The sequence below is a fragment of the Myodes glareolus genome, chromosome 18 (genome assembly GCF_982192425.1).
Source record: "Myodes glareolus chromosome 18, mMyoGla1.1, whole genome shotgun sequence".
NCBI classification, from domain to species: domain Eukaryota; kingdom Metazoa; phylum Chordata; class Mammalia; order Rodentia; family Cricetidae; genus Myodes; species Myodes glareolus.
The window spans coordinates 68,390,439-68,417,046 of record NC_142043.1 but is presented as its reverse complement, the minus strand read 5'-3'; the positions used below and the strand labels follow the sequence as shown (position 1 = coordinate 68,417,046).

Here is a 26,608-nt window from a genome sequence, read left to right as displayed (position 1 = left end):
AGGCTGGGATCAAGACAGTGGCGTCACATTTGTCACAGAGTTCCTGTTGCTGCTTCCCTGCCCCTGAGACTCTAATCCAGAAGACCCCAAGAGACCCCTAAGGCATTCCTGCTTGAAAACCCCCATCTGTGTCACCCATTCGGTGATTGACACGTTCACTGATGGTTTCGTGTGTTTCAATTTTACTCATGGTTAAGGTCTTCCAGCCCACAGCTCTAGAGAGAACAGGTGGGTCACTTGGAAATCCAGCTTTTTTCTTGTAAGATTTACTTATTATTTCAATTTGATATGCATGAGTTTTTTACCTGCATGTATGTCTGTGCACCATCTGTGTGCCCGGTGCCGGGAAGAAGGGTGGTGTTGGCAGAGGAGGGCACAGGACCCCTTGGAACTGGAGTCACAGGTGGGAGCCACCGCACACATACTGGGAATCAAACCCAGGTTCTCTGCAGGAACAATTAGCGCTCTAACCATTGAGCAGCCTCTCCAGCCCAGGACCTCCTGTCTCCGGGTATCTTGTAGACCCATGGTGCTGCCCTCCTGCCTGATGTGATGGACACCGCTAAGGAAGTAGCCCTCCTAAGTCTTGGGCAGCTGTTTGCCATTCATAGGCTATGCCAGGGAATGTCCAAAAAGGAGGACAGAATCCCTGTGAGTGTGGCTCCCGGCACCTTACAGAGCTGCCATTGTTTGGGGGGTTGCAGTAATCAGATACTCTGTATCCTTTTCCTTGAAGTCTGAACTCAGGAGATGAATTTCATGAAGCCCCCTGGGTGAAATAACCCACTGACAAAATATGGGCCAAACGAGGCACAGATGAACAGGCGTTCACCAGTGTCAACCACCATGCTGGGTGGTCACCACCCAGAGCTCCTCTTTGTGCTCAGCATCCCTCAGCCGTAAGTATTGCCCCAGACCCCGTACAAAGGACAAACAGCAAACACCGTTAAGAGAATTTAGTGTGGCTGCCAGAGGTTTGGATGAATCGGGAACGGTGAGTGCACTTGGGTAGGAGGGGGCAGACAGGGCCCCACTAGCTCTACTGGGAGTTTGGGAGCCAGTAAACAAGGGACCTGTAGAACAGAGGTTGATGCCACTGGGGGGTCCACACTGTAGCAGGCTGGAGCTGAGCACACAGAAGCTTCCAGAAGCTTGCCAGGAAGCCACAGGGCATTTCTCACGGGTTCCTCTCGGAGGAATAGTTACCTAAAGTAGCAAACCCCAGATGACCAGGGCAGGTCACATTCATTCGTCCACTTGGCCAAACCGCTCTATTTCCTCTCCCCTTCCTTTCCCTCCCCTTCCTTCCTCCCCACTCCTCTCCCTTCCTCTCTCCTCTGCTTTTCACAGATCTCTGATTTTCCCTCCCTGACACACATACACCCTCCTCCCTTCACCCCCAGACTCCCTGGGTTTCTGCACCTGTGGACTCTGGGCAGGCACAGGCCTGTGACGATGAGAACCGTGCCCAGAAGGAAGCCCACAAAGCCGATGGCCAGGCCCAGGTAGCAGATCAGGGTCTCGGTGGTGTCTGGTGGTGAGGTAAGCACCTGGGGCTCTGGGAGAGGAAGCGAGGGTCAGAGGACACAGGAAGGGATCCAGGGTAGAGGAGACATGGACGTGGACAGGCTATAACGTGGGACTCCGTACCCCAGTGCTGGAGGAGCGGCTGGTCCAGGCCCCAGTGCTCCACCCTGCAGTCATAAACGTCCTCAGCCGAGGGCACAAAGGTCAGGTAGTGGAACTTCCGGAACCTGTGGTTAGGCTGGGAGTAGAAGCTGGTCTGGGCCACTCCCTCAGTGACGGGCTGGCTGTTGCGCAGCCAGGTGACATTGATCACAGGCGGGAAGATATCATCCACGATGCAGATGAGGACGTTGGGCTTTCCCAGCTCCACACGAGACTTGGGAAGTACGGTCACCCTGGGAGGCTCTAGGAGGAATGGGATCCTGAATCCCAGAGCTCCACCCCTTACAGCTGGGCCTTACTAGGGCCAAGAGTGAGGGACACTTCCTCCCATGTGGTCACCCGCAGGACTGCTCTGGGATGGTGCCTACCGGGGCAGGAGGGGACAGGAGGACTCTGCCTAGTTAGGTGGGGCAAAGGGAAGGCCAGGTACCACTGATGGCTCTGGTTCGGTTGGAGCGTTCCACCAAGATGTCCAGGTGAGCTCGGATCATGGCGATGCTGGCCAACCCATTTTGGAAGTTCGAGTATAGGGAGGCCCCAAACTCAGGCAGACGCCACACGACCTCCCTGTTCTTCAGGTCCACAGAAAAAATTTGTTCCCCATCAAATTCATGTGTGAACTGTCCAGAAGCATCATAGGACTGGTAGAAGGCAGGTCCATAGGAGCCCATGTGGTCAGCTGTATTGGGTGAGGGCAGGGTGGGGGCAGGGGAAGAGAAGCAGGTCTGACTCAGGTGTGGGACCTGCTGACTCTCAGCCTGGCCTCGTCTTGGGCTGTGTGTGGGGACAGTCCTGTTATGCCAGAGTGGACCCTAGAGAAGTTGCAGAAATATGGCAAGGAGAAGACAGAGGGTGTGTGACCAGAGCGTGGAGGACAGAGCCAGCAGAGCAGGCTGGGAAGGAGGGGTGCCCCCCGAATATGGTGTCCGCGGTTCTCAGGCCTCCATCGTTGTAGCTGTAGCCATAGCCGCGCTGTCAGGTCTTGGGTGTAAGGTGGTGGAATTGGGGTGAGAGGGAAATGGTTAAGGGGAAGCACTGAAGGGGAGCTTTCAGCAAAGACAGTCAGTATAGGAGGGGAGGAGGTACAGTGACACACAGGGGGCATGAACTAAGATCTATGTCCCAGAGACTAGGGTGACAGTTCTCCACAAGCCAGGCATGGTGACGTGGTCCTGCAACCCCAGCCTGGCTACACAGCTCAATGGAACCGTCTCGTAAACACTTGGAGGTGGAGAGGGAAAGAGAAGAGACCAAAGCACCATAGGATACACTGAATATAAAGTCAGGAGTTCAAGCCGGGCAGTGGTGGCACACACCTTTAATTCCACACTCAGGAGGATCTCTGAGTTCGAGGGCAGCCTGGTCTATAGAGTGAGTTCCAGGACAGCCAGAGGTTCACAGAGAAAACCTACCTCTTCTTAAAAAAAAAAAATACATGGATCTAATCTACATGGGAAATAGAAAAAGACAAGATCTCCTGAGTAAATTGGGAGCATGAGGGCCTTGGGAGAAGGTTGAAGGGGAAGGGGGAGAAAGGGAGGGCATCAGAGAAAAATGTAGAGCTCAATAAAAATCAATAAAAAAAAGTTAAAAAAATCAGGAGTTCAAAGTTCACATCCCAGAGATGACAGAATGGGTCTCACCTCACGGCAGAACACTTCCTGGATATCCAGGGCTACACTTAAGCGCCTTCAGAGGTCTACAGTGGTGAGGTAAGTGTGAGGGGCTGCCCTGTGCCCGCATGATGTCAAGTGGAAGGGCCAGGGGCTCACACATAAACAGAGGAGAATGCCGCACTGAAGCGGGGCGAGACGTGTGTGTGTGTGTGTGTGTGTGTGTGTGTGTGTGTGTGTGTGTGAGCCAGGAAGTGGCAGAGGTGCCAGGGTGCTGTGCAGTGAGGCGGGTGAGGGCATGGGTCTCAGAAAAGGGGAAGGGACGGGGAGGACTCTGAAGGTAAAGGGAGCCCAGAGGAGACCCTGGTGCAGCCGGAGCCGGTTCCAGAGTGGATGTGCCAGAGCGGCTGGGGTTTGTTCACAGATGGAGGGAGTTGCCCATAGACCAGAGACAGGGAGACACTCTTCCTTGTGCTGTCTCCCTACCTCTTCTCCCACCCCCAGGTGTCCCCAGCACTTACCCTTGATGGCCCATACTCCCTGGGGACTCAGGAAGCATATCAGGGTGTGGAATGCCAGGACCAGCTCCACAGGGAGGACCATGGCTGAGGGGGTGGGGCACTTTAACAACCTTTGTTTGGGAAGCGAGGGAGCAAGATGGAGGTAAAGAGGAACGGATCTAGGTTAGGGGAAGACCCTTGCTGTAAGCAGCCAATCAGAGCAGTTCTCTGAGTTAACAGGTCTGTTGCTGGGTAGAGAAGCAAAGAGTCTGGGTGACAAGGTGGAGGGTGGAGGCCATGGGTCACCTGTCACTTCATCCTTCAAGAAGGGGCTTCAGGAAGGAGCAGGGAGGTCTCAGAGCACCAAATGGCTGTGCTGGGGACAAAGCCTCCGTGTGGTCTCTGATAGAAGGAACCTGATTTTCCATGTAGATCCCTTGGGACAAATTTGGGGTAAAAATAAGAACTAAAATGCCCGAAGAAACTTAAAAGGGAAATCTCTGGATAAAACAAACCATAGAATAAAAACCCTTTAAATCTGTAAAAAACATTTTCAAAACTATTATTTTATTTTATCCTGTAAGGAAGGATGTGCAATGGTTGGAGCTGCTTTCCTGAAGAAAAGCTACAGGCAGTTCCCACAACCAATGGGAGGCGAGCAGAGGGCACAGGTGGTCTCCGTTTGTCCCTCCTGGTCCCCAAGCACCCTCTTTCATGCTGGCCAGCCTCCAAATCATGACAGAGAGATTTATTATTAATTGTGAATGCTTGGTCTTAGCTAAGGCTTGTTTCTAGCTAGCTTTTTAAAGCTTTAACGCATTTCTATTCATCTGTGTTGCTCCAAGGCTCATTTACCTCATCCACATTCCGTCCATCCCACTTTCCGCTTCCTCTGTGTCTGGCTGGCCCCCAGCTGGCTGACTGGCTTGCCTTTCCTTCCACCTGCCAGCCCCACCTCTCCCTCCTATGCCCAGTTATTGGCTGACCAATCAGATGCTTTAGGCAGGCAAAGTGAAACAGCAACACATCTTTCTTCCCATAGTTAATCAAATGCAGCACAAATAAATGAACACATCTTTCCATAGTTAAACAAACACTCTATTGCACAGCAGGCCAGAGACTGGCTGGTGTGCACGTCGTGCCCCTGACTTTTCCTTTTGTTGGGTTGTGCCAATGGCTGGCGCTGGAAGGGACTCAATCAATACAGAAAATAGAGAGATATTGAGCCTAGAACTCTGGAGACAGAGACAGGTGGGTCTCTGTGTGTCTGAAGACAGCCTACTCTACAGAGTGTGTTCCAGCTCAGCCAGGGCTACATAGACCTTATCTCAAAAAGAGAAAGGAAATAAAAATGGATAACCATCTATCCAGCTAAAGAGAACTCTTCTGAAAGTCTTTGCCAAAGATGCTGAAATAAATGATTGTCGCTTGGCCGCACGCATCTGAGAAGTCTCATAGATCTTCAGTTCCAAAGAGCCACCCGCGGGGTTTGTAACAAACTCACATTTCTGGTGCTGGGCAGGTGCCTCTGTGGGCAGAGTTTGCCACACAAGCATGAAAACCTGAGTTTGGATTCCCAGGACACATAAACACCCAGACATGGTGGAGCATGTCTGTAACATGTCCCTGGGAAGGCAAAGCCTGGCAGATTCATGAAATTTGTTGACCATTCAGTCTGGTCACACAGGTCAGCTCCAGGTTCAGTGAGAGACCCCATCTCAAAAAGTAAGGTGGAGTGTCTTGGGTAGGGCTTCTATTGCTGCGATGAAACACCTTGACCAGAAAGCAAGTTGGGGAGGAAAGGGATTATTAGGTTTACACTTCAGCATTGCTGTTCATCACTGAAAGAAGTCAGGACAGGAACTCAAACAGAGCAGGATCCTGGAGGCAGGAGCTGAGGCAGAGGCCATGGAGGGTGCTGCTTACTGGCTTGCTCTCCATGGCTTGCTCAGCCTGCTTATAGAACCCTGGACCAGCAGCCCAGGGATGGCACCTCCCACCATGCACTGGGCCCTCCCGAACTGATCACTAACGGAGAAAATGCCTACCAGCTGGATCTCATGGAGACATTTCCTCGGCGGAGACACCTTCCTCTGATGACTCCAGCTTGTGTCAAGCTGACACATAAAGCCAGCACTACCCAGAGGTAGGCTGGGAAATGACTCAGCAGGTGAGAGAACACCTTGCTCTGCCTTAGAACCAGAGTTTGGACACCAGCATCCACATGAGACTGCTCGCCACACCCATAACTACAGCTCCAGGGGGAGCCGACGCCTCTAGTCTCGGTGGGCACCGGAGAGCACACATTGACACTCAGAGACACACGCACACATGCATAATAAAAATAAAATAAATCAGGGTTGGAGAGATGGCTCCGTGGTTAAGAGCACTAGCTGCCCTTCCAGAGGACTTAGTTTCAATTCCCAGCATTCACATGGCAGCTTACGAATGTCTGTAACTTCATTTTTAGGGAGCCTGAGACCCTCACACAGGCATACATGCAGGCAAAATACCAAAGCACATAAAATAAAAATAAGTAAATAAATAAGTAAGTAAATAGATAGATAGATAGATAGATAGATAGATAGATAGATAGATAGATAGAAATAAATTATCTTTAAAATGAAAGAAATGAGATGGAACACGAACAAGAAGATACCTCTGGCCTCCACACACATGAGCACACTCATGCACACATGTCACACACACATCCACCCACAAACACACACCACAAACACACATGTACACACACACCGTATGTAGATAAAGAGTGCAATGTAAGTGTCTCCCGGGTGCAATGTGGTGTGTGTACAATAGACTATCACACAGCCACAAGTGACAACTGAAATCCATATGCGGCACGTGGTGAGCAGGTGTGACATGGGAAGACAATGTCACAAGTCCTCACACGTGGACACTAAGTTGGGGAGACAGTACAATGATGGTGTCTGGAGAGAGAGTCTGGAAAGAGATGGCTGACCAGTGATTGTGTTCGTTCCCGGCTGCCCAGACTCGAAATAACCACTCAGAAACTGTATTATTTAAATCACTGCTTGGCCAATCACTTAAGTGTATTGCTAGTTAGCTCCTATATCTTTGATTAACCCATTTCCATTATTTTATTTATTACCATGTGAATGTGACCTACCAGCAAGGTTATGGCTGGCGGCTCACGTCTTTCCCCTCTGGCAGCTCCAGGGTGTGTCCGCGACTCTGCCTACTCTCTCTCTATATCTCTTCCAGTCTAGCCATATTCTGCTAAACCACTGGCCAAAAGCAGCTTCTTTATTCATTAACCAATAAAAGCAACACATAAACAGAAGGACTTCCCACACCAAGGGAAGGCGTCAGGGGCTGGGGGGAGAGAGAGGGTCTGGAGAGAGGATGGCTAGCCGGCTGACCACAATTGACTGTCTCAGAACAGTGGGGGGGGGAAGGTTTTGAATGTTCCCGACAGAGAGAATTGACAGTTGATCGTGATGATGGGTGACAATTTACTGATTCAGCATGACACATTGTACACACACAACAAGCTATCTCATCACACTCATAGAGATGTCCAGCTATGTGTTACTGAAACCAGTTTCTGTCAAAGGTCCCACATCAGAGTCTGGAGAGACGACCCAGAGGTTCAGAGCACCGGCTGGTCTTGCGGAGGACTCAGGTCTAGTTCCAGCACCCACGGAGTGAGTGTGGATTCTTCCAGTTTGCATGTCCAGTTATAAGTAAAAATGGTAGAATTTGTAAGTACCCATGAGATACCATCTTAATTTTAACTAATGTATTAGAAGAAACGAAAGTTTACCAAAAGGCATTTTATTACAGTCAAACCAGAGGCAGGGCCAATCTCTTCCCTCAGGGGCTCAAACAATGCCGGCAAACACTGTAGCCCTCAAACTACATCCAAACGAATATTCATCCCAGTTCACTGTTGTCCCCTCTCCAGGGCCAATCCGAACTCTCAGACTCTCCCTGAAAGTGAGGTCAGAACCCTTGGTAACTGCTCCCATGGTGTCACTTGAAGTCACACTGTTAGGAGGCATTCGACATAAGTGGCCTGTTCCATCCAGCAAGGCTGAGTCTCCCAGCTCAGAAACAGGAAAGGTTGTTCTTAGGAATTCTCTGGAAGGAGACAGCAAAGTGATCATGCAGGAACCCAGAGCTGTGGAGCCCAGGAAAGGGTGTCCAGGCCGGAGCTGTGGAGCCCAGGGAAGGGTGTCCAGACTGGAGCTGTGGAGTCCGGGGAAGGGTGTCCAGGCCGGAGCTGTGGAGCCCAGGGAAGGGTGTCCAATCTGATGAGAAACACAGCAACTCCTGCTTGCTACCTTTGCTTTGCTGACAGCAATACCAAGGGCATACATAGCACTTTAAGGTCAGCAAGTCGTTCAGAGAGGCAAAGCCCTCTGAGAGTTCAAAGCCAGCTGGGGACATAGAGAGTTCCAGAGAGTTCCAGGACAGCTGGGGCTACATCACAACTGAGGACAGAGGCAGAGACAAGGTCAGGGCACCTTCCCAAGGCCGTGTTCTTTTCAGAAAGTGATCACCTGCAGCGAGACACAGTCACCGTCAACCTCAGGTTCAGGAGGGGGTCTGGGATCCCACCTGCCTTCCCTTTCTCTTTCCCTGTGGCTCCCTGTCCCAGTTCCTCAGCCCTGCTTCCCACGAGGCTTCACTGTAGCCTTGCTCACGTTTGTGTGATGTCCTTTTCTACCACGGTGGCAGCTATGATGCTGTCTCCTAATGGTGGTGCCACAGAACACCCTTATCCTTGTACAGCCTGTAGCCAGCTTCTAGCCTTTGACAAGTGAGGCTCTGGGCAAATCAGTGGTGGATTAAATTACTAAATGCCAGGATATGTGCTAACCTCTACAGATAAAAATCATGAAGAAGGGGCTCCTAACCAGGTGTGGAGGTGCAGGGCTTTGATCCCAGTGTAAGAAGGGAGGGAGGAACCTGCAGACCGCCTGTGTGGCCTTGGCGAAGGTGCTTAAAGCTCTTGTGCACAAAGATGCCGTAAGCATCTCTCAAGCATCAAACCGCAGTGGCATTAGCACCCTCATATGGAGGATGCATAACACTCAGGGCAGGGCCCGAGCCTTGGGTTCTCAGGGTTGTCAGTGATGTCTCACATAGCTCTGCTCTGAACACCAGAGAGAGATCTGTGTCTGCTTCATCGGTGTGGATGTTCCCTCCTTTCCGCACAGAGGCGTAGACTCCCTCCGACTCCACCCTAACTTCCCACCTCCACGGCTGCTCACAGGGGTCCTTGGATCAGGGAACTGTGGCCGGAGTGCCGAGCTCTTACGATGAACACACTGCCGATGACGACGCCCACCAGGCCCACCACCAGGCCCAGCGCACAGACCACAGTCTCCATGGTCTCGGCCGCCTGGGGCGGCTCCTGCATTTCTGTGGGAAATGAAGAGATGCAGTTAGCACAGTGGGTTGCTGGCCGCGATATCCCGGGAGCAGAGGCATGTTGGGGCGGTGAGGGGGAGGGAGTTCTGCTCACCCCAGTGAGTGAGGCTCGGCTGGTCCAGGCCCCAGTGCTCCACCCTGCAGTCATACACGTCCTCGGCCATGGGCACGAAGGTCAGGTAGTGGAACTTGTGAAATCTGAGCTCTGTGCTGGGCAGAAAGACGGTCTCCGAAGTCCCTTCAGTGACCAGCTTCCCGTTACGAAGCCATGTGACGTTGAGCACTGGGGGAAAGAACCTATCGATGTGGCAGATGAGGACGTTGGGCTGACCCGGCTCCACTGGGCTCTTGGGGAACACGGTCACCTCGGGAGGCTCTAGGAAGAGGCAGGACCTGGTGAGGGTCGGATAGTCACCGAGTTCCCACCTGGCGTCTTCTGCTGCAGGTTCAATTCACAGCACCTTTGGGGTCCAGAGAGAGAGCTGGAGACTCCTTCCACTGAGCCAACACCAGTCCCTGACTTACAGTAGAGGATCAGCAAAGGGAGTTAGGGGCTCCCATTCTGAGTGTGGGCCGGGGACCCTCCCACCCTTCCCACCGGGTGGCAGAGGAAAAGGCGAGAGAACCCGCACCACTGGGGACCTGGGTGATGTTGTGTCTCTGGATCAAGGCTCTCAGGTTGCTCTTCAGGCGGGCAATGTAGGGCAGAGCCCCCTGGGCGTCAAAGCCGTAGACCGTGCCGAACTCTGGCAGGCCCCAGACCGTTTCCTCCCTGTCAAGATCCACGTAGAATTGCTCATCACCGTCAAACTCGTACAAGCAGTCACCCGACGGCGTTTGCGTCTGTGCAAATATGTCATACATGGCTACATGGTCCGCTGTTCAAACAAGATGCAGAAGAATGGACAAACGTAAGAACTATTGTGTGGTGCTGAGGCAGGGGGATGGCTGGATTTATTCATAAGTCAGAAAAGGCTGACAGAGGGAAATGGGGGGAGAAGGAGCAACAGAAAACAGCAGGTGGGGGAGGAGGGCTACAGGGGAGAGGAGGCTAGAGAGACTGTCCCTGCTTACTGCTAGGCAGAACCCCGTGATTCTGCAGGGGTCCTGGGAACTCACTGAGCACTGAGCGCCAGGCATTTGCTAGTAGGCTATGTCTTTGACTCATGTGGATGTTACAACTCCCCTAGAAGTAACCAAGGAAACTCAGAGAGAGTAAGTAACTTGTATCAGGTCACACAGTGAAGCGAAACTAGGAGAAAGAGATGTGAAATTAGGTTTGAACTGACGGAGATGGAGGGACAGGAGGGCGGAAAATTGAAAGTTGAGGGGAAAGCTCACTGAGCTGTAGGGCTCCTTATGGTCGCTGGGTTTCTGTTTCAGTTTTTAAGCCCACACCTGCAGTGCGTGCTGGTATCAAGACTTCGTTATTTTTATCTTGAGCATCTTGAGGATGGATTTTGACAATGGTTTCAAACTTTATTTTTAATACATTTTTAAACATTTTTGGTTTTGTTTTAAATGGAATTATAGAAGTTGTTGAATTTGAAATCCCTGTGTGGTTTGATCTTTTGTTTCTTAGTCTTGATTAGTTTGTTAGAAACCGCAAACACAAGACAAGCTATCGTTTGCAACAATGTGATAAACATGTGAGCGCTGGGAACTTGGAGTGGCTGGGAAAGAGTCGGGAGTGGGGAGGGCTGGGCTCCCCTCCTCTTCCCTGGGATCCCCAGCCGGCAGGTGGGAGTGTCTCTGCTTGGACTGTATAGCAGCAGCAAGATGTTCCCTCGGAAGGATTTCAGGTTCCTCGTGAACCAGAGGAATCTTCTTTATAAAACAGGTGGAAAAGGAGATTAAAAACCTTTAAAGCACCATTTAAAACTGGCTCATGCCAGGCAGTGGTGGTGCACGCCTTTTAAGCCCAGAACTGGGGAGGCAGAGGCAGGCGGATCTCTGTGAGTCTGGGGCTAGTGTGGTCTACAGATTGAGATCCAGGACTGTTACACAGAGAAACTTTGTTTCCAAAAATAAAACAAAGCAAAGAAAAAAAAAAGATAATTGGGAATTGGGGCTGGAGAAACGGCTCAGCAATTAAGAGCTCTTCCCAAGGACCTGGGTTCAATTCCCAGTATCCACATGGCAGCTCACAACTGTCTATAACTCCTGTTCCAGGGGGTCTGACACCTTCACACATACATGCATGAGGGCAAAACACCAATGTACATAAAATACAAATAAATAAATAAATTTTAAAAACTGGCTTATACTTTTTAAACATTCTCACAGATTCTGAGTTCTAAACGATCAGTCAGACATGAAACAATTTATTTTCCTTCGAAAGTCACTTTCATGCACGTCTAGTGTCACAGGCCTGCAATCCCAGCCACAGCTGAGGCAGGAGAATTTCAGTTTCAAGGCCAGTCTGGACAATTTAGTTCCGAATTATCTCAAAAGAAAAAGTACAAAAAGCTGGAGGAACCTCAGACAATTTAGAGGTGGGGTACTTAACCAACATTCGTGGGGCTCAGTCCTCAGTACTTCTCACACTAAGAAATCACCACCATCCAGAAAAAAAAAAATATGCTAAAAACCTACGAACTACAAGCCAAGGTGTGGTAGCTCAGGCTTGCAAGCCCAGCATTTGGGAGGCTGAGGCAAGAGGATAGCCCACAAGTTCAAAGTCATCCTGAGCCACAGAGTGAGACCCTATCTCAACACCACACACACACACACACACACACACACACACACACACAGAGAGAGAGAGAGAGAGAGAGAGAATTTAAACAACAATGTGGCCTGGTTCCTGGCAATTTTTAATTGGTAGTTCATGTTTGTTTGTTTTTAATTTTTTGTGACAGGGTTTTCTGCCACAGCCCTGACTGACCTGGAATGTGACAATTCTGTCTCTTTATAGACCAGACTGACCTCGAACTCACAGAGATCCACCTGCCTCTGCCTCCTGAGTGCTGGGATTAAAGGTGTGCGCCACCACTGCCCAGCACCTGCACATGGTGCACCTCCACACCTGGTGCACCTCCACACCTGGTGCATTTCCACACCTGATGCACACCTACACACCTGGCATACCCCCACACCTGGTGCACCCCTACACCTGGAGCACCACAATACCTGGTGCACTCCTGCACCTGGCCTGTGCTGTGGATTCTAGCCCTCCCCTCCTCTGCATCTTTGGATGACATCATGCATGGGCTTGGTGCTTCCTGGAACCAACAGGGGGCGACAGAGCACATCATGGTTTATAATCTCTAGCCAGGTCTTTGTGGCCCTTAAGTCCACATTTCTCGGTGTAGGAAGACCTTCCTGACTCACTAGGACCTGACTCACAAGACTAACGAAATTGTGCCGCTCTACTCCCCTGAGAGAAGAAGGCAAGGACTGCCCCAGTGATCCTAGGAAGGTGGAAAGACCCTGGGAGGCAGGGAGGAATGTTCTGCTCAGTTCCGCACTTGGCGTCCATACCTGTGAAGGCAGTCACACAAAGTGGGCTTTGAGGACCTGGGCTGTGGGATCCGGGCCGAGTTCAGCTATAAAGTCCCTGTGCTCAGAGTCAGTGTGTCGTCAGAGTTGTGTGTGGACTTTAACCTTGACCCCTGACTGAGGGAACAGCTTTGGAAGCTGTTTTAATCTTTTTAGCTTCAGTTTTTTTCATGTCTCAGAGAAAGGCTAAAGTATTTTTATAGATGGTTTCTGTGAGGTGCAAATAGTGATGTGGCTGCTTTGTCTTATCCGTTTATTTTTATTTTATGTATGTTGAATGTTTGCCTGCATAAATATAAGTGCAGCACGTGTGTGCAGGTCCTACAGAGGCCAGAAGAGGACACCAGTCCCCCTGGAACTGGAGTTACAGATGTTTGTGAGCTGCCATGTAGGTACTGGGAGCTGAACCCAGACCCTCTGGAAGAGCAGTCCACACTGTTAACCACTGAGCCCCTATCCAGCCCCGCCCACTGAGCCTCTCTCCAGCCCCGCCCACTGAGCCTCTCTCCAGCCCCGCCCACTGAACCTCTCTCCAGCCCAGCTGCCTTGGTTTCCCTGATTACTAGAGCAGGATGAAACCAAGTGAACATCACGTAAGGAAATGAGGAAAGGAGAGACATGAGAGAGATGGATGAATCCTGCAAGCTCTCCCATTCTAAAGAGGGTTAACAGTGTCTATTCCAACCTTGTGCCCCCCACCATTCTTCTGACCTTTGATGACCCAGTTCCCCCTCCCCCTGACCTTTGATGACCCCAGTCCCCCATCCTCTTGACCTTTGATTACCTCAATCCACCATCCTCCTGACCTTTGAGGACCCGAGTCCCCATCCTCCTGACCTTTGATGACCCCAGTTCCCCCACCCTCCTGACCTTTGATGACTCCAGTCCCCCATCCTCCTGACCTTTGATGTCCGCAGATCCTGGGAGACTCAGTAGGAAAGCCAGGAAGGAGGCTCTCAGGACCTCAGCTTTACTCTGGAACATTCTCCCCTCAGAGTACGGGTTGGGGATCTATACTGACAACTGTGATCACAGGACAGTGAAGAGAACTGAGACAGATTGGAGACAGGTGAAACCCTGATACCGGGCGGCTTCCTGTAGCCTGACTACACAGATGAAAAGACAGGGGAAACCAGCGAGGCTGGGTCAGCCAATCAGAGAAGCCGGAGAGTTGACCCGGCTGTTGCTGGGTAAAGGGGGCTGAAGAGGAGGGAGTCTGCTATTAGATACAAAGTCTCCCCAAGTTTCCCACACAACTGTCACCCTCACCACCAGATCACCTCTGATGTTTCCTCCACTGTTTTTCAATATTTTTCATTTTATTTTATGTGTCTGAGTGTTTGGCCCATGTGTATGTCTGGGCACCGCATGCCTGCCTGGTGTCCACAGAGGCCAGAAGAGGGTGCCTGATCCCCTGGAACTGGAGTTACTGACAGCTGTGAGCCGCTATTAGGGTGCTGGGAACCGAACCCAGTATTCTCCACAGGAGCGGCAGGTGCTCACCGCTCAGCCGTCTCTTTAGTCCTCCACCTTATTGCTGAGCGGGCTCCTCACTGAATCTGGAGCTTGTTGGCCGCCTGGACCATGTCCAGCAGGATCTGTCTGCCTTGGCATCCCCGGCGCTGGAATTACACGTGTGGCCAGGATCTGGGCTCAGGTTGTGTGCTTTCGTGGCAAGCTCTTCGCTGACTGAGCCATCCCCCTGGCCCCTCGTGTGACTCGTGACCTCGTGTGACTGCGTTTCCTCAGCGGCAGAAGCTGAGTGTGTGCTGTCTGGTTGCTGCTGCCCACAGCATCGCTTCCTCCGTCTGTCGAGGGGCTGGGGTGGGGCTGACCGAATGATTCCCGTCAGGTCAGGGCGCCCCCTGAATCAACTCTGCTCCACCTCCACAGACACCTGGCATTAGGAGGTCGTCGGGGTCATGTGGCTGCCCTCGATTGGGTGATAAAGAAGCTCACTTGTGAGATCAACGTCATGGAAGCGGTGCGGGACATCCAGTCAGTGCTCCCCCTGCTGGCAGTCAATGGGCGTGGGTCGGCGGTTCCCAACTGGGTGATGCCCTGTGGTCCTGGCTCCATGGAACGCCTTCCCCTTTCTACCCACCTTCCTCCATTCTGAGCTCCTGGGTGTTAAGTGTCTCCCTGTCTATAGCAGATGAGTGGCTAGGAAACTCCAGTCAGGAGCCCCGGGGCCCTAGAGAACTGAGGTTTGGTTTCACAGACGCCACACACCTAATGGAGGCTTTATATTATGTCATTATTTTCTCTTCTTGATGGAGGTCTATATGGTAACATTTTGTTTATATTTTGATATCTATATAAGGAAATGATGCCGACATAATATTTCTTTTCCTTCTTTCTTTTTTCTTTTTTCTTTTTTTTTGATTAATTATGTATACAGTGTTTTGCCCACGCTCCAGAAGAGGACACCAGATCTCATTATAGATGGTTGTGAGCCACCATCTGGTTGCTGGGAATTGAACTCAGGACATCTGGAAGAGCATTCAGTGCTCTTAACCTCTGAGCCATCTCTCCAGTCCTGTTTGTTTTTCAAGATAGGGTTTCTCTTTGTAGCTTTGGAACCTATCCTAGAACTCACACTGTAGACCAGGCTGGCCTTGAACTCACAGAGGTCCTCCTGCCTCTGCCTCCCAAGTGTTGGATAATGTTTTCTTTACCTGAATTTGTGGCCTCACAGGATTCAGCTATAAATTATAAAGTTGGGAATGATCCCCTTTGGAAGTTGGTGAAAATATTCATGATCAACACGACATAATCAGATATTTTCAGGAGGTTGGGCTTTGGTAGCTATTATGTCTCTCATCTTGTTTGCCAGTCTGTTCTTATCCCCTCAGGGCTGACTGTCTTGAAGGAGTATGAGCTCTGTTTCTGTCACGTGACCTTCACAATGTCACTGTCAGGCGGTTTATAACATCTGCAGACGTCCAAGTCCCCAATCAAACTCCTTAAAATCACATATTTACACAGTTGTGGGTGTGCCTTACTCCTAGGTTGGGGGACCCTGTAAGGTGTCCTGCTGATCTCCACCCCCCATCGAAGTCCTGGGGAGGTACCCTGGGACTCCTGTACCCTCTAGGACCAACAGACATCTGAGAGAAAGACGATGGGGGTGGGTGGTTCTCCTGAACACACCCCTGGGCAGCGGCAAAGCAGACAGATCCCAGACTCAATCTGAATGCTGGGATGCTGACGGGACACACTATAGAAGTCATGCCAATACATCGCCTTTCACACCCAAAGATGTCGCTTGGTCCATCCCCTGTCCAGTGTGGGTGTAAGAGGCGGTGGGACTGGAGGAACGAGAGTCCCCGAGACGCTGGCTCAGCAGAACATCTCACCATGCTCAGAGCAGAGCTCACATCTTCCCCCAAATCTCGCGATGCACCCAGGTTATCAAAACAAGCGTCACTGTCCTCCGTCCTCTGATGCCCTCTCACCTGCTTCACCCACTAGGTGGTCAGGCCTCTCACGACATCTACCCAGTGACTGGTGACTCATCGGAAGCTCAAGCCTGATTGGTTCTTTCCTCAGACTCTGACTGATTCTGGGGTCACAGCAGACAACTTTAGTCACAGTCTCTACTGTTCACCCGGGAGCCCAACTTAAGGAGTCCTCCATCCCCTGCTACTATTTCCTCCCCTCACCCACCCTTCCAGCTCCACGATGGTCCCGTGGCTCCCTGTGGCCCCCTGGATAGCAGTTTTGACGGTATTGCTGAGCAGAGGGATCCAGGGTGGGGCTCCTCCAGGTAAGACGGAGCACGGCGGTGACTCCGGAGGGCCTGGCTCAGGACTGTCCCCTCATAGGCGTAGGGCTTCTCCTGGCTTCTCCTACAGCCCATGTCCTTCCTTCCCAGCTAGAAAAGCAGGCTCACCTCCCCACAGCTGTTCAGTGTTTCCCACTCCCAGGCACATAGACACAGTGAACCAGGCAGAGGTGTTGGGGGTTGGCATGCCTGTCTTATGGACAACGGGCCCAGAGCTCTAGAATCCATTCACAGGGCAAGGTTTATGGAGAGGCCAGAAGTCTCCGCCTCCTGGGTTCCCCCACACCCCCATCACAGCCTCGAAGGAACTCAGGTCACCTGACTGACTCAGTGTTAAGAGAGAGTGGATGGCTCCTGCTCCTCCGGGAGAGAAGGCAGAAGGCGAGGCGGGCTGAGGCTCCGCCCCAGTAGTTCTCGAGCAGGCTGACTTCCTGAGACCCTCACTAGTCTTGGAGTGGGCTGAGAACTGTGGAAGGACAAGATGAGGATGTGCAGACACGTGAGAACAACCTAGGGTAGGTGAGCAGCCAGCCTGCTAACGGGAGGCCCGTCTGCTGTCCCCTGGCTTGTGTGACAGATGCTGTGGCTGATGGGATCCAGCGTTTCCCAGGAAGATTCTTCCATTTCCAGATTTACACTGAGCACTGTAGGAAGAGCACTAAGCTACCACATCCTAGGATGGATCTCAAATGCAGTGCCTTCGTTTTGCCTGTTTTTCTGGAACAACTGCGTTGAATCCCTTAGTCCAGCCCTTGAGCCCCAGGACTTCTCCTGAGATATTAGGCACTTGCTGAGGAAGACGAGAGGACCTGTCCTTATTGGTCACAGAGGCTGTGAGACCCAACTAAGGGACCTGCTCAGCTGTGGAAGCTGCACCTTTAAGGTCCTGGCAGTCAGAGAGTGATGTCACCAAGGGAAAGGGCTTAGCAGCAGGGCCTGAATAAATGACAGCTGGGGAGGGAGACCCTGCACGGTTCAGTTTTATGTGCTTCATGGCTACCTTCCATTTACACCGGTTAAGTACTGCCAAAGAAGACCCACATCCAGAGTGGGGCAGGCAGACTTTGAGCGGCAGGTGGCTGGGGAGGGGGAGAGTGGTGGACCCCGGCTCTGGGCTGAGTGAGAGACGCCTACCATGGAGGCAGGTCAGGACTTCTGAACAGAGTGTGGGTCTGGCTCTTACAATGCCCTTAGATTTTCCCACCCTTCCCTCTGTCCTCTGGCCCAGCTGGGCAGGTCCTTCTGAGCTCATCAGGATGAGCCAGTTGTTCTGGCGTTGCTATAGTGACAGGGAACACCAGAACATCCCATAGTCGTCTCTCCCTGCACCTGCACTCCGGGCTTGTTTGCTCTTGACCTCACGGGGCTTCCCAGTGTCTGTAGCAACAGCAAACAGTGCTGATTTGTCTGGGCTCTGGGTTCCTGTCTTTGACTTTAGCCCCCTTTCAGGTCATCTCTGTCACCCCGACCAGGATAGAAAAAAGTCAATTAATTAACAAGCATCTTATGTCAAATGGATTGTCCATCCCGCCAGTGTGTTAATCATGCAGCTCAGAAGCTGTGGGATGGAGCAGACTTGGCCTTTAACTTCTGGCATCTTCTGTTTCTTACAGTTTTTTGAGCGTCCAGGCTGGTCTCCAGCTTTCCACAATGCCCCTGTCTCGGCTTCTTGAGTGCTGGGATTACAGGCATGCCCCACCACACCAATGCACGATATGCTTTTAAATGAAGCAGTAGCTTATTTAGTTTAGTTTAACGTGTTTATTAGTTGCAGTGCTGGGAATGGGCCCCAAGGCAAGACCCCCAACGTCAAGCTGCTCCCGGCCCCAGGCTGCAGGTTAGAAAACACGTTATCGAACAGTTTAGAGCTCCCTCTTGTGGTACAAACACAACCGTCCGTTTAATCTGAGCTGGACAGATTGTGTCCGAGCCCATTGTTGGGCGCAGAAAGAAGGCCGGATTTGCTTTGAGATGGTAATTTGCAGGGGGTTGAACATGAACAACCACACCAGCTCCACTTCCCCCGTTTGAGTAAGAACAGACAGACCCACAGCGACTCGCACAGGGCAGACGGGATGGACCCACACTGCTGGCGGCTCCTAGGAAGAGAGGGAGGATTCGCATACCCATTTTATAACAGTTACCCGGCCTCTAGGAATGCGGGGACCCACTAGGGCTCTGCTCTGGTGACTTTCAGTGAGTAAGGTCCAGGGCAATATCCACCCCTCGCCCTCAGACCTGGTTGCCCCAAGTTTTACGGCAATCTTCCTATCTCTGCATCCTTAGCTCTGGGATTCCACGTGAGAGATACCATGCTGCCATTCCAGATCTTTTAAGAAATTAATTTCATATTTTTTATTTACTTATGCATGTGGATGTTTTGCCTGCATGCTTGTTGGGCACTATATGTATGCCTGGTACCAACAAAGGTCAGACGAGGGCATTGGATTCCCTAGAACTGGAGTTACAGGTGGTTGTGGGCAGCCCTGTGACGGGGCTGGGAACTGAACCAGGGTCCTCTACAAGAGCATCAAGCATTTTTGTTTGTTTGTTTGGGGGAAGGGGTTTTGAGACAGGGTTTCTCTGTAACTTTGGAGCCTGTCCTGAAACTCACTCCGTAGACCAGGCTGGCCTTGTACTCACAAAGATCTGTCTGCTTCTGCCTCCAGAGTGCTGGAATTAAGGGCGTGTGCCACTACCACACAGCGCATCAAGTGTTCTTAACTGCTGATCCGTCTCTCAAGCCCTAATCAGTTTTTTAAGTTATCATGCACAGGTGAATTTCGTCACGGTGTTTCTACACATGCAGTCCACACCTTTTAGGACCGAGCCTTCCCACGTGGAGTCACAGAAGGCAAAATAAACAGCACTTAGCTCTTAGACTGGGAAGTTTCATGTTATATCTTATATTCATGGATTTATTTCTGCATTCCCAGCATGCAGGAGTAGTCAAGACATTGGCACAGACAGGAAAGCACCTTGCTATGGGGAAGAGAAGGGGAGGCTCCTGGTGGAGGTGACATTTGACTGTGTCCAAGGTGGCCGGGTCAGGCAGGAGTCCCCACAGATAGAAGGATCAGCGCCTCTCCCAAGGCCCCAAGCCCTCCCCTGCAGCTTCACTTCTTAGGGGCTCCTGGTGGCCCCATGTGAAGTGTCATCCCACCCACAGCTTACAGAACTGTAACCTTCTCAGTGCCTCAACCCTCCCCACAGGTACTCACCGCCCCTCAACAGGGAGTCCCTTTATGTCCTGTGAACCTCACCATGAGGCAGCCAACGCCTAGGGAGCTGCTGGAAGAGGAAGACTCTGTGTGTGTGTGTGTGTGTGTGTGTGAGAGAGAGAGAGAGAGAGAGAGACAGAGAGAGAGACAGAGAGAGAGACAGAGAGAGAGACAGAGAGAGGGTGTTTTTACCTGCATGTATGTTTGTGCATTGCTAGTAGTGTGCCTGGTGCCAATGGACGCCAGACGCAGGCTTTGATCTCCTGGCACTAGCAGTCCAGATAGCTGTGAGCCACCATATGGGTGCAGGTCCTCTAGGTCCTCTGCAGGGGCAGCAGTGCTTTTAACCACCCAGGTTCCGTCCAAGCCCCGTAATTATTTCTTTTTGAATGTGAGGTCATTGATAGTGTCCCATACTCCAGTGGATGGCCCCACAGCCGTGCACGCACAGGCAGCACTAACTAAACTTAGAGGGAGAGGGAGAGAAAGACAGAAAGGGGAGGAGGGAAAGTGGGAGAGAAGCGAGAAAGAGGAGAGAGGAAGAGAAAGAAGAAGAGACAGAGAAAGGAAAAAGGACGGGATCCCAGCGCCCCAGAACTCGGCTTCTGACGCCCGCAGAGAACCACCTGCTGCGCGCACTGCACGAGTGCTACGCGGAGAACAACGGGACGCAGCGCTACATCATGAGATGCATCTTTGACCGCGAGGAGTTCATGCGCTTCGACAGCACCGTGGGCGAGTTCCGGGCGCTCACCGCCATGGGGCGGCCGTGGGCCGAGTCCTGGAACAGTCAGAAGGACTACATGGAGCGACGGAGGGCCGAGGTGGACACGGTGTGCAAACACAACTACGAGCTGAACCAGGCCTTCACTGTGAAGCGCCAAGGTGAGGTCCGGGCGGAGAACAAATCCAGGCGGGAGCTGCTGCAGCAGCCCGGGGACCGACCGGGTGGGGGCAGGGGGAGGCTTGGGGGAAAGGGGCCAGGGCCCATTTGTCTGTGCGGTGTGCAAGATTACCGCACAGAGGTGGGAGTAGGGAATGTCGAGAGCTTTGTCGTGTCTGGTAAGCAGCCTGCTGTGGGGTGAAGGGAGCCGGGCCATGGACAATCGCAAGGGACTGTGAGGAGATGGGCATCAAGTGTCACCTCCCAGCAGCACAGGCCGTGGGCAGCGGACACGGGGACACGTGGGGACTCAGGCCTCAAGGACAGATATAGGAGGGTCTGCCGGGTGAGGTCATCTAGGGAGACCAATCAGTAAAGAGAATAAAGCCGAGTCCTGGGGACAGCGGACGGTGCTGACTAAGAGCAGTCCCTGTGAAGAGACCGGGAAGTGAAGCAAACCCGGGGCAGAGAAGCGTCACAGGTATACAGGATAACAGACAGCAGTGGGACCAACAGTCAGAAGTCGGCAGAAGCTGAAAGGTCGGGAAATCAGAGAGAGCTGACAGGCGGGTAGACACTGCGGTCAGAGAGTCGGGGAAAGATGAGCTTTGCGGAACTTCCCAAGGCTGGGAGAAAAGGGCCTGGCTCTGTGCCCCTCAGCTTTTGGAGTGAGGGAGCCTGGTAAGCATCCTGAGGAAAGCTGAGGAGAAGTGGGGAGCCTTCCGCAGGCACAGGAGAGAGTGTGGGGGGCATGCCTTTAATTCTCTCTTTAGAAATCGGGACTCCCAGTCATGGGTTAAGCCCTGACTCCCAGAAACGAGTGAGAACCCGGACAGATTGGGAAGGAATCAGAGCAGTGACCGGAACTATGGCGTTACCCTCAACTGCAGGCTGGCTCCCTTTCCTTCAGTGTGCTCGGTTGCCAGGATGCAGAGAGCCCTGGGTGAATCACTCCAGAGTGTCCCAGACTCGCTCTGCTCAGCACCGCCCAGATCCACACTTGGCGGCTGAGACCTGAACGATTGTGTTAGTGTCCCAGGGTTGATGGTGTGACAGCTAAGTGCTGGCAGACCCTGAGTGCGGCTGTTGAGACCGGCTCACTGTGTAACCCAGGCTGGACTAGAACTCACCACCCACCAGACTCAAGAAAGTCCTAGGACTATAGCCGGGCGTGCCCCACGCGGGACCATTGTAGAAGCAGGCAGTGTCAGGGCTGCAGCTGTGTTCTCAGAGCGCCAAGTGAGCAGGAAAGAGAAAAGGCTGGATTTGGAGCAGTGGATATTACTAGCAATAATAATAACGGCATTAATTATGAGAGAGGAAAGACCTTTGTAGTTTAATCTTAAAATTACTCAAAATAAATAACCAAATAATCAATAAAAACAAAACAGAATGTGCAAGAGTTATGAAATTTCTTTTTTTTCTTTTTAAAAATTTTTTTTGTGTGTGCAGGTGTTTTGCTGGCCTGTCTGTCTGTGCACACCGTATCTGTACTGTATCTGTACCGGTTGGTGCCCGAGGAGGTCAGAAGAGGCCAGAAGAGGCTGTCAGATCCCTTGGAACTGAGTTCCAGTTGTGAGCTGCCATATGGGTGCTGGGGATTGAACCTGGGTCCTCTGGGAGAGTAGCCGGTGCTCTTAACTGCTGAGCCATCTCCATCCCACTCCCCCTTGAGAAAGAATCTCTGTAACTCGGACTGCCCCGAAGTTATGGGGCTTTCCACCTTTTAGCTCAGGAATGCTTGGATTCACAGGAGTGCATCACTGCACCTATCTGGACTAGGTTTCTAGTGTGGGTAACCGACAAGATTCTAGAAATAATCATATAGATGCTCAGTGACCATTCAGTATGCAGCCATAGGACATGGGAAATCTCTTGTCTTTGTGAATATATTTTTAAAAGTAGACCGTTTCTTAGGCCTGTAGACTTAGCTCTAGTGCCCCCTAGAGGCCAGTTGCATTACTACAGGCACAAAACAGACAAGCTTGAAGTTCAGGAATTAAAAGGGAGGGAAACGTGACTTAATTCATAAACCACAACTCAGGAAGAAGTTGAATGAGGAACCATCAATTATAAAAGTGACCTAAGTGGCTCTAAAAGGGCATAGCCTTGAGTTTCTAGCAGTGTGGGCAGCCTGGCCTGAGGCCAAGAGCCAATGGACAATGGACACTGTGAGGAGCGTGCCCCCATTGTGAGGAGCGTGCCCCCATTGTGAGGAGCATGCCCCCATTGTGAGGAGCGTGCCCCCATTGTCAGGGTGTTGGTGTAGACACTAGGAACTGAAAGGCCTTGGGGCTAGGACTCTGCGTGTGGAAATCCCCCTGCACCAGCCTTTCTGCACGGCAGGCTGCTGTTTTCTAGCCTCTAAGGGGGGAGCAACCTGGTGGCAGGCGTCCAAAAGCAGCAGCTCTCTGGAGGGCTGTGAGGTCACAGGGAGGGACAGCAGTGTGGACGCTGAGTTTGAGCATCAGGGGTGTGGACGAGGGGAGAAACATGCAGAGACCTCCCTCTGTGCCTGACTTCCTGAGCACCCACAAAACCGAAGAGGAAGTTAGGAGTGCTTACAAGGATGTGCACAAACCCATACACAAGCACACCTAAAAACATAATTCAATTTTTGAAATGTTCAAAAGCATTTAAAATGGAATGCCAATGAATGCTTTTGTCTGTCCATTAACTTCAAGAAATTCTTCAAGGGCTGGAGAGATGGCTCAGTGGGTAAGAGCACTGGCTGTCTGAAGAGGGCCCGGGTTCAATTCCCAGCAATCACATGGCTCACAACCTCTATAGCTCCAGTTCCGAGGGATTCGTCACTCTGCTCACCTCCGAGGGCACCAGGCATGTACATGATGCACAGACATACATGCAGGCAAAATGTTCATACACATAATATAAATAAATCTTTAAAAATTAATTTTAAGAAATTATTTGAATGAATCCTACATCCTTCTCACCATGACAAAAGTTGAAAAGGTGGGACTCCCACTGTAAAAAAACAAAAACAAAAAAACCCTGGAACTCACTATGTAGACTAAGCTGGCCTCGAACTCACTCTGTAGCCCAGGCTGGCCTCGAACTCACTCTGTAGCCCAGGCTGGCCTCAAACTCACAGAGCTCCACCTGCCTCTGCCTCCCGAGTGCTGGGATCAAAGACGTGTCCCACAGAGTCACACTCTCACATGCCACTCCTTCCCCACTCTTAGTTCAGCCTAAGGTACATGTGTCACCCTCCAAGAAGGTCACCCTGAAGCACCACGACCTGCTGGTCTGCCACGCCACAGACTTCTACCCAGGTAGCATTCGAGTCCGCTGGTTCCGGAATGGCCAAGAGGAAACTGCTGGGGTCGTGTCCACCAACTTGATCCGAAACGGGGACTGGACCTTCCAGATTCTGGTCATGCTGGAGATGACCCCTCAGAGGGGAGACGTCTACACCTGCTACGTGGAGCACCCCAGCCTGCAGAGCCCTGTCACCGTAGAGTGGAGTGAGTCACCCTGGGGACCCTCCTGGATCCACATTCTGTAGAGCTGGCAGCACCCTGGCTCATGGTCCCCGGTACTGCTCTAGGTGTTTGCATGTGGGGTCCTGATGGTCCCCGTACTTCCTGGAGGCCCTCAAAGTTGGTGCTGAGCTGGAGGCAGGAGAGGAGAGCCTGTCCCTGGCCTGCGGGTCTGCCCTTGTCAGAAGTCTAGGGAGGCAGATATCCCCTGCCCCACCCTCACACTGGGCTGACTTCCTCATTCTGTCTGTAGTCTGTCCTTGTTTTGAGAGGCAGCTGCCGGATCCACACTCATGCCCGTTAGAAGACATCAGCCTAGGATAGATCTCAAGGCCCTTCTACATATTCCCCACAGTGTGTCCCTCTTGGTGACCTTTGTGTTGGTGTCCTGCATCCCTACCAGAGGGCAGTCAGGAGTGATGTGCCTGCTGGAGAGGACGCAAACCCTGAATTCTCCTTTCCAGAGGTCGGGTCTGACTCTGCCCGAAACAAGATGCTGACAGGAGTGTGTGGCCTGGTGCTGGGACTCATTTTCCTGGCGGTGGGCATCGCCATGCAGTTGAAGCACAAGAAGGGTGAGAAGTGTGTGGAGCAGCAGCCTCTAATGCCAGCACAGGCAGGAGGGTCGCAGGTTCAAGGCCAGCCTGGGCTACACAGTGGGTCTCAGCCCAGACACCGAAGATGTGAAATGAAGGATCCAGGCAGGTGGCTAGAATCCTAGCAAGTGGCTGAGGCTAGCCTAGAATCCTAGCAAGTGACTGAGGCTAGCCTTTAATCCTGGCAGGTGGCTAGGGCTATCCTAGAATCCTGGCAGGTGGCTGGGGCTAGCCTTTCCCTGATACACCTTCCTGTCCACAGAAGAGCCAAAGACAGAAAAGTGATACTGGAGAGTTCTAGAAGCAACTGGAACTGGTATCAGAGCAAAGTTGTCCAGTAGGGAGAGAGGAAACCCCAGTCTGGGGTCTGACCATTGGGTTACAAGGTCCCCAGGTGCCCAGGGAACTTACAGTGAAGGAAGTGTGGTGGGATGGGAGGCTCTCTCACCATCTGAGGGGACTTCACAGCTGAATGCCTTCCCGTTCATCCCCTTATTCAGCTCAGCTGAGATCTCCAGGATCTCCGTGAGCAGGTAAGATGCTGTGTCTGTCTCTTTGTGGTCAGAACATCTCAGGTCTGAATTCCCCTCTCAGGCTCAGCCCCTGAGGGAGTATGGGGAAGAGTGGGGCTCCCACCACTGAGGAAGGAAGCTGAGGTAAGTTGTTCTTACAAGTTTACACTCAACCTTTTTAAAGACTACTTAGTTTTATTTTGGGGGTGAAAGCCTGTATCCACGTGTGTCTGTGCACCACCTGCCTGCTGGTGCCTGCTGAGGCCAGCAGAGGGTGTCAGATCCCTTAGAACTGGAGTTACATATGATTGTGAGCCACCAGCCACCATGTGGGTGCCAGGAACTGAACCTGGGTCCTTGGCAAGAGCATCAAGTGCTCTTAACCCCTGAGCTGTCTCTCCAGGCACCAACACTGTCTTACAGGGTCTTAATTTCTCTGTCCTGTGGTTTAGAGGAGGAGCAGACAGAATCACAGTGACAGGTTTTCCTCCATAGTGCTTAGAAAAAAGCTCTTTCCAAGTCATAGACACACACACACAGACAGACACACACAGACACACACAGATGCATTCACATATACACGGATGCACACACACAGACATACAGACACACGCACACACACAGAGACACAAATGCATGCACACACAGACACACACACAGGGACACACACACAGATGCAGACATCACAAACACACACACAGACGCATGCACACATACAATGGGGTCTGGGAACTAGTGACATTTTTCAAGGGCATGTCCTCACTGATCTCTTCCTCCAACCAGGTTCCACCTTCCATGGTGTCGTGTCCACCAGCTCCCGACAGTCCACGAACTGAGCAGAGGCTAGAGAGACAGCTCAGCAGTCAAGTACTTAAATTCCAGAGGACCACGGTTCAATCCCCAGTATCCACACGTGACAGCTTTCAGTTGCCTGTAACTCCAGCCCCAAAGGGTTGTACATGCTCTTCTGCCCTCCATGAGCATACACACGCACACACACGCACACATAAATACAAACAGAAATAAATCCATCAAAGGAGGAATCCACTGACAAGCTCCAAACTATCAATCCGTGAGCCTTTGGGGAAGTCTTCCAGATTCAAACCCTAACTTCAGACATGGCCTCAGAATGACCCAGTAGCTGCCACTGTAATGATCTGTCCTGTCCATTTAAGAGACAAGCCACGCCCCCTCCACCAAGACAAGCTGATCTTCAGCTTCCAGCCTGAGTCCCTTCCTCAAAGAGACAGCTTCTGTCTCTCCCTTCTCCCCACTTCTCCCCTTTCCCCTTCTCTCTCCCCCCCTCCCTCTCTGCCTCTCTCTGCTCTTCTCCCCTTCTCGCCTTCCCCTTCATAACCCACTAAATAAATACCCAACCTCACTCTGCA

The 26,608-nt window shown here is 51.8% G+C and overlaps 3 protein-coding genes and 1 long non-coding RNA gene across 5 annotated transcripts; 2 read left to right on the top strand and 2 right to left on the bottom strand.

Annotated features, from left to right (window-relative positions):
• Positions 1-941: 941 nt before the first annotated feature.
• LOC125411214 (HLA class II histocompatibility antigen, DO alpha chain) lies at positions 942-3,982 on the bottom strand. Its single transcript, XM_048451102.3, has 5 exons — positions 3,824-3,982; positions 2,120-2,368; positions 1,651-1,932; positions 1,423-1,558; positions 942-1,206 (listed from the first exon to the last, which is right to left on the bottom strand). Exons 1-5 carry the CDS (start codon positions 3,903-3,905, stop codon positions 1,203-1,205), a joined length of 753 nt encoding a protein of 250 aa, XP_048307059.3. The 5' UTR covers positions 3,906-3,982; the 3' UTR covers positions 942-1,202.
• On the top strand, positions 3,327-7,556 carry LOC146890879 (uncharacterized). The gene is made up of 3 exons (XR_015735505.1): positions 3,327-3,401; positions 5,766-5,948; positions 7,398-7,556. It is a non-coding gene; the product is annotated as an uncharacterized LOC146890879 (long non-coding RNA).
• A 46-nt stretch (positions 7,557-7,602) lies between these two features.
• LOC125411215 (RLA class II histocompatibility antigen, DP alpha-1 chain) lies at positions 7,603-13,846 on the bottom strand. Its single transcript, XM_048451104.3, has 5 exons — positions 13,624-13,846; positions 9,853-10,098; positions 9,315-9,596; positions 9,061-9,211; positions 7,603-8,346 (listed from the first exon to the last, which is right to left on the bottom strand). Exons 1-5 carry the CDS (start codon positions 13,703-13,705, stop codon positions 8,343-8,345), a joined length of 765 nt encoding a protein of 254 aa, XP_048307061.3. The 5' UTR covers positions 13,706-13,846; the 3' UTR covers positions 7,603-8,342.
• A 2,455-nt stretch (positions 13,847-16,301) lies between these two features.
• Positions 16,302-26,608, top strand: LOC125411216 (HLA class II histocompatibility antigen, DP beta 1 chain). Of its 2 annotated transcripts, XM_048451108.3 has the most exons (7): positions 16,343-16,490; positions 19,178-19,284; positions 20,348-20,614; positions 23,816-24,097; positions 24,577-24,687; positions 25,209-25,241; positions 26,004-26,608. In XM_048451108.3, exons 3-6 carry the CDS (start codon positions 20,413-20,415, stop codon positions 25,235-25,237), a joined length of 624 nt encoding a protein of 207 aa, XP_048307065.2. In that variant the 5' UTR covers positions 16,343-16,490; positions 19,178-19,284; positions 20,348-20,412; the 3' UTR covers positions 25,238-25,241; positions 26,004-26,608. The 2 variants fall into 2 exon arrangements, with proteins under 2 accessions (XP_048307064.3, XP_048307065.2); XM_048451107.3 differs by lacking the exon at positions 19,178-19,284 and having other exon boundaries at positions 16,302-16,490.

Bases quoted from the DNA above. Each gene is read 5' to 3' on its own strand.
- LOC125411214 (XM_048451102.3), bottom strand. From the start codon at position 3,905: ATGGTCCTCCCTGTGGAGCTGGTCCTGGCATTCCACACCCTGATATGC. The intron at 1,933-2,119 runs GTACCTGGCCTT...CATTCCTCCTAG, and splicing joins CCGAACCAGAGCCATCAGTG to AGCCTCCCAGGGTGACCGTA. The intron at 1,559-1,650 runs GTACGGAGTCCC...TTCCTCTCCCAG, and splicing joins GCCGCTCCTCCAGCACTGGG to AGCCCCAGGTGCTTACCTCA.
- LOC125411216 (XM_048451107.3), top strand. From the start codon at position 16,406: ATGGTCCCGTGGCTCCCTGTGGCCCCCTGGATAGCAGTTTTGACGGTA. The intron at 24,098-24,576 runs GTGAGTCACCCT...TCTCCTTTCCAG, and splicing joins CCCTGTCACCGTAGAGTGGA to AGGTCGGGTCTGACTCTGCC. The intron at 24,688-25,208 runs GTGAGAAGTGTG...CCCCTTATTCAG, and splicing joins GCAGTTGAAGCACAAGAAGG to CTCAGCTGAGATCTCCAGGA.
- LOC125411215 (XM_048451104.3), bottom strand. From the start codon at position 13,705: ATGTTCCAGAGTAAAGCTGAGGTCCTGAGAGCCTCCTTCCTGGCTTTC. The intron at 10,099-13,623 runs GTCAGGAGGATG...TTGTTTGAACAG, and splicing joins AGGATCTGCGGACATCAAAG to CGGACCATGTAGCCATGTAT. The intron at 9,212-9,314 runs GTGAGCAGAACT...CATTTCCCACAG, and splicing joins GCCGAGCCTCACTCACTGGG to AAATGCAGGAGCCGCCCCAG.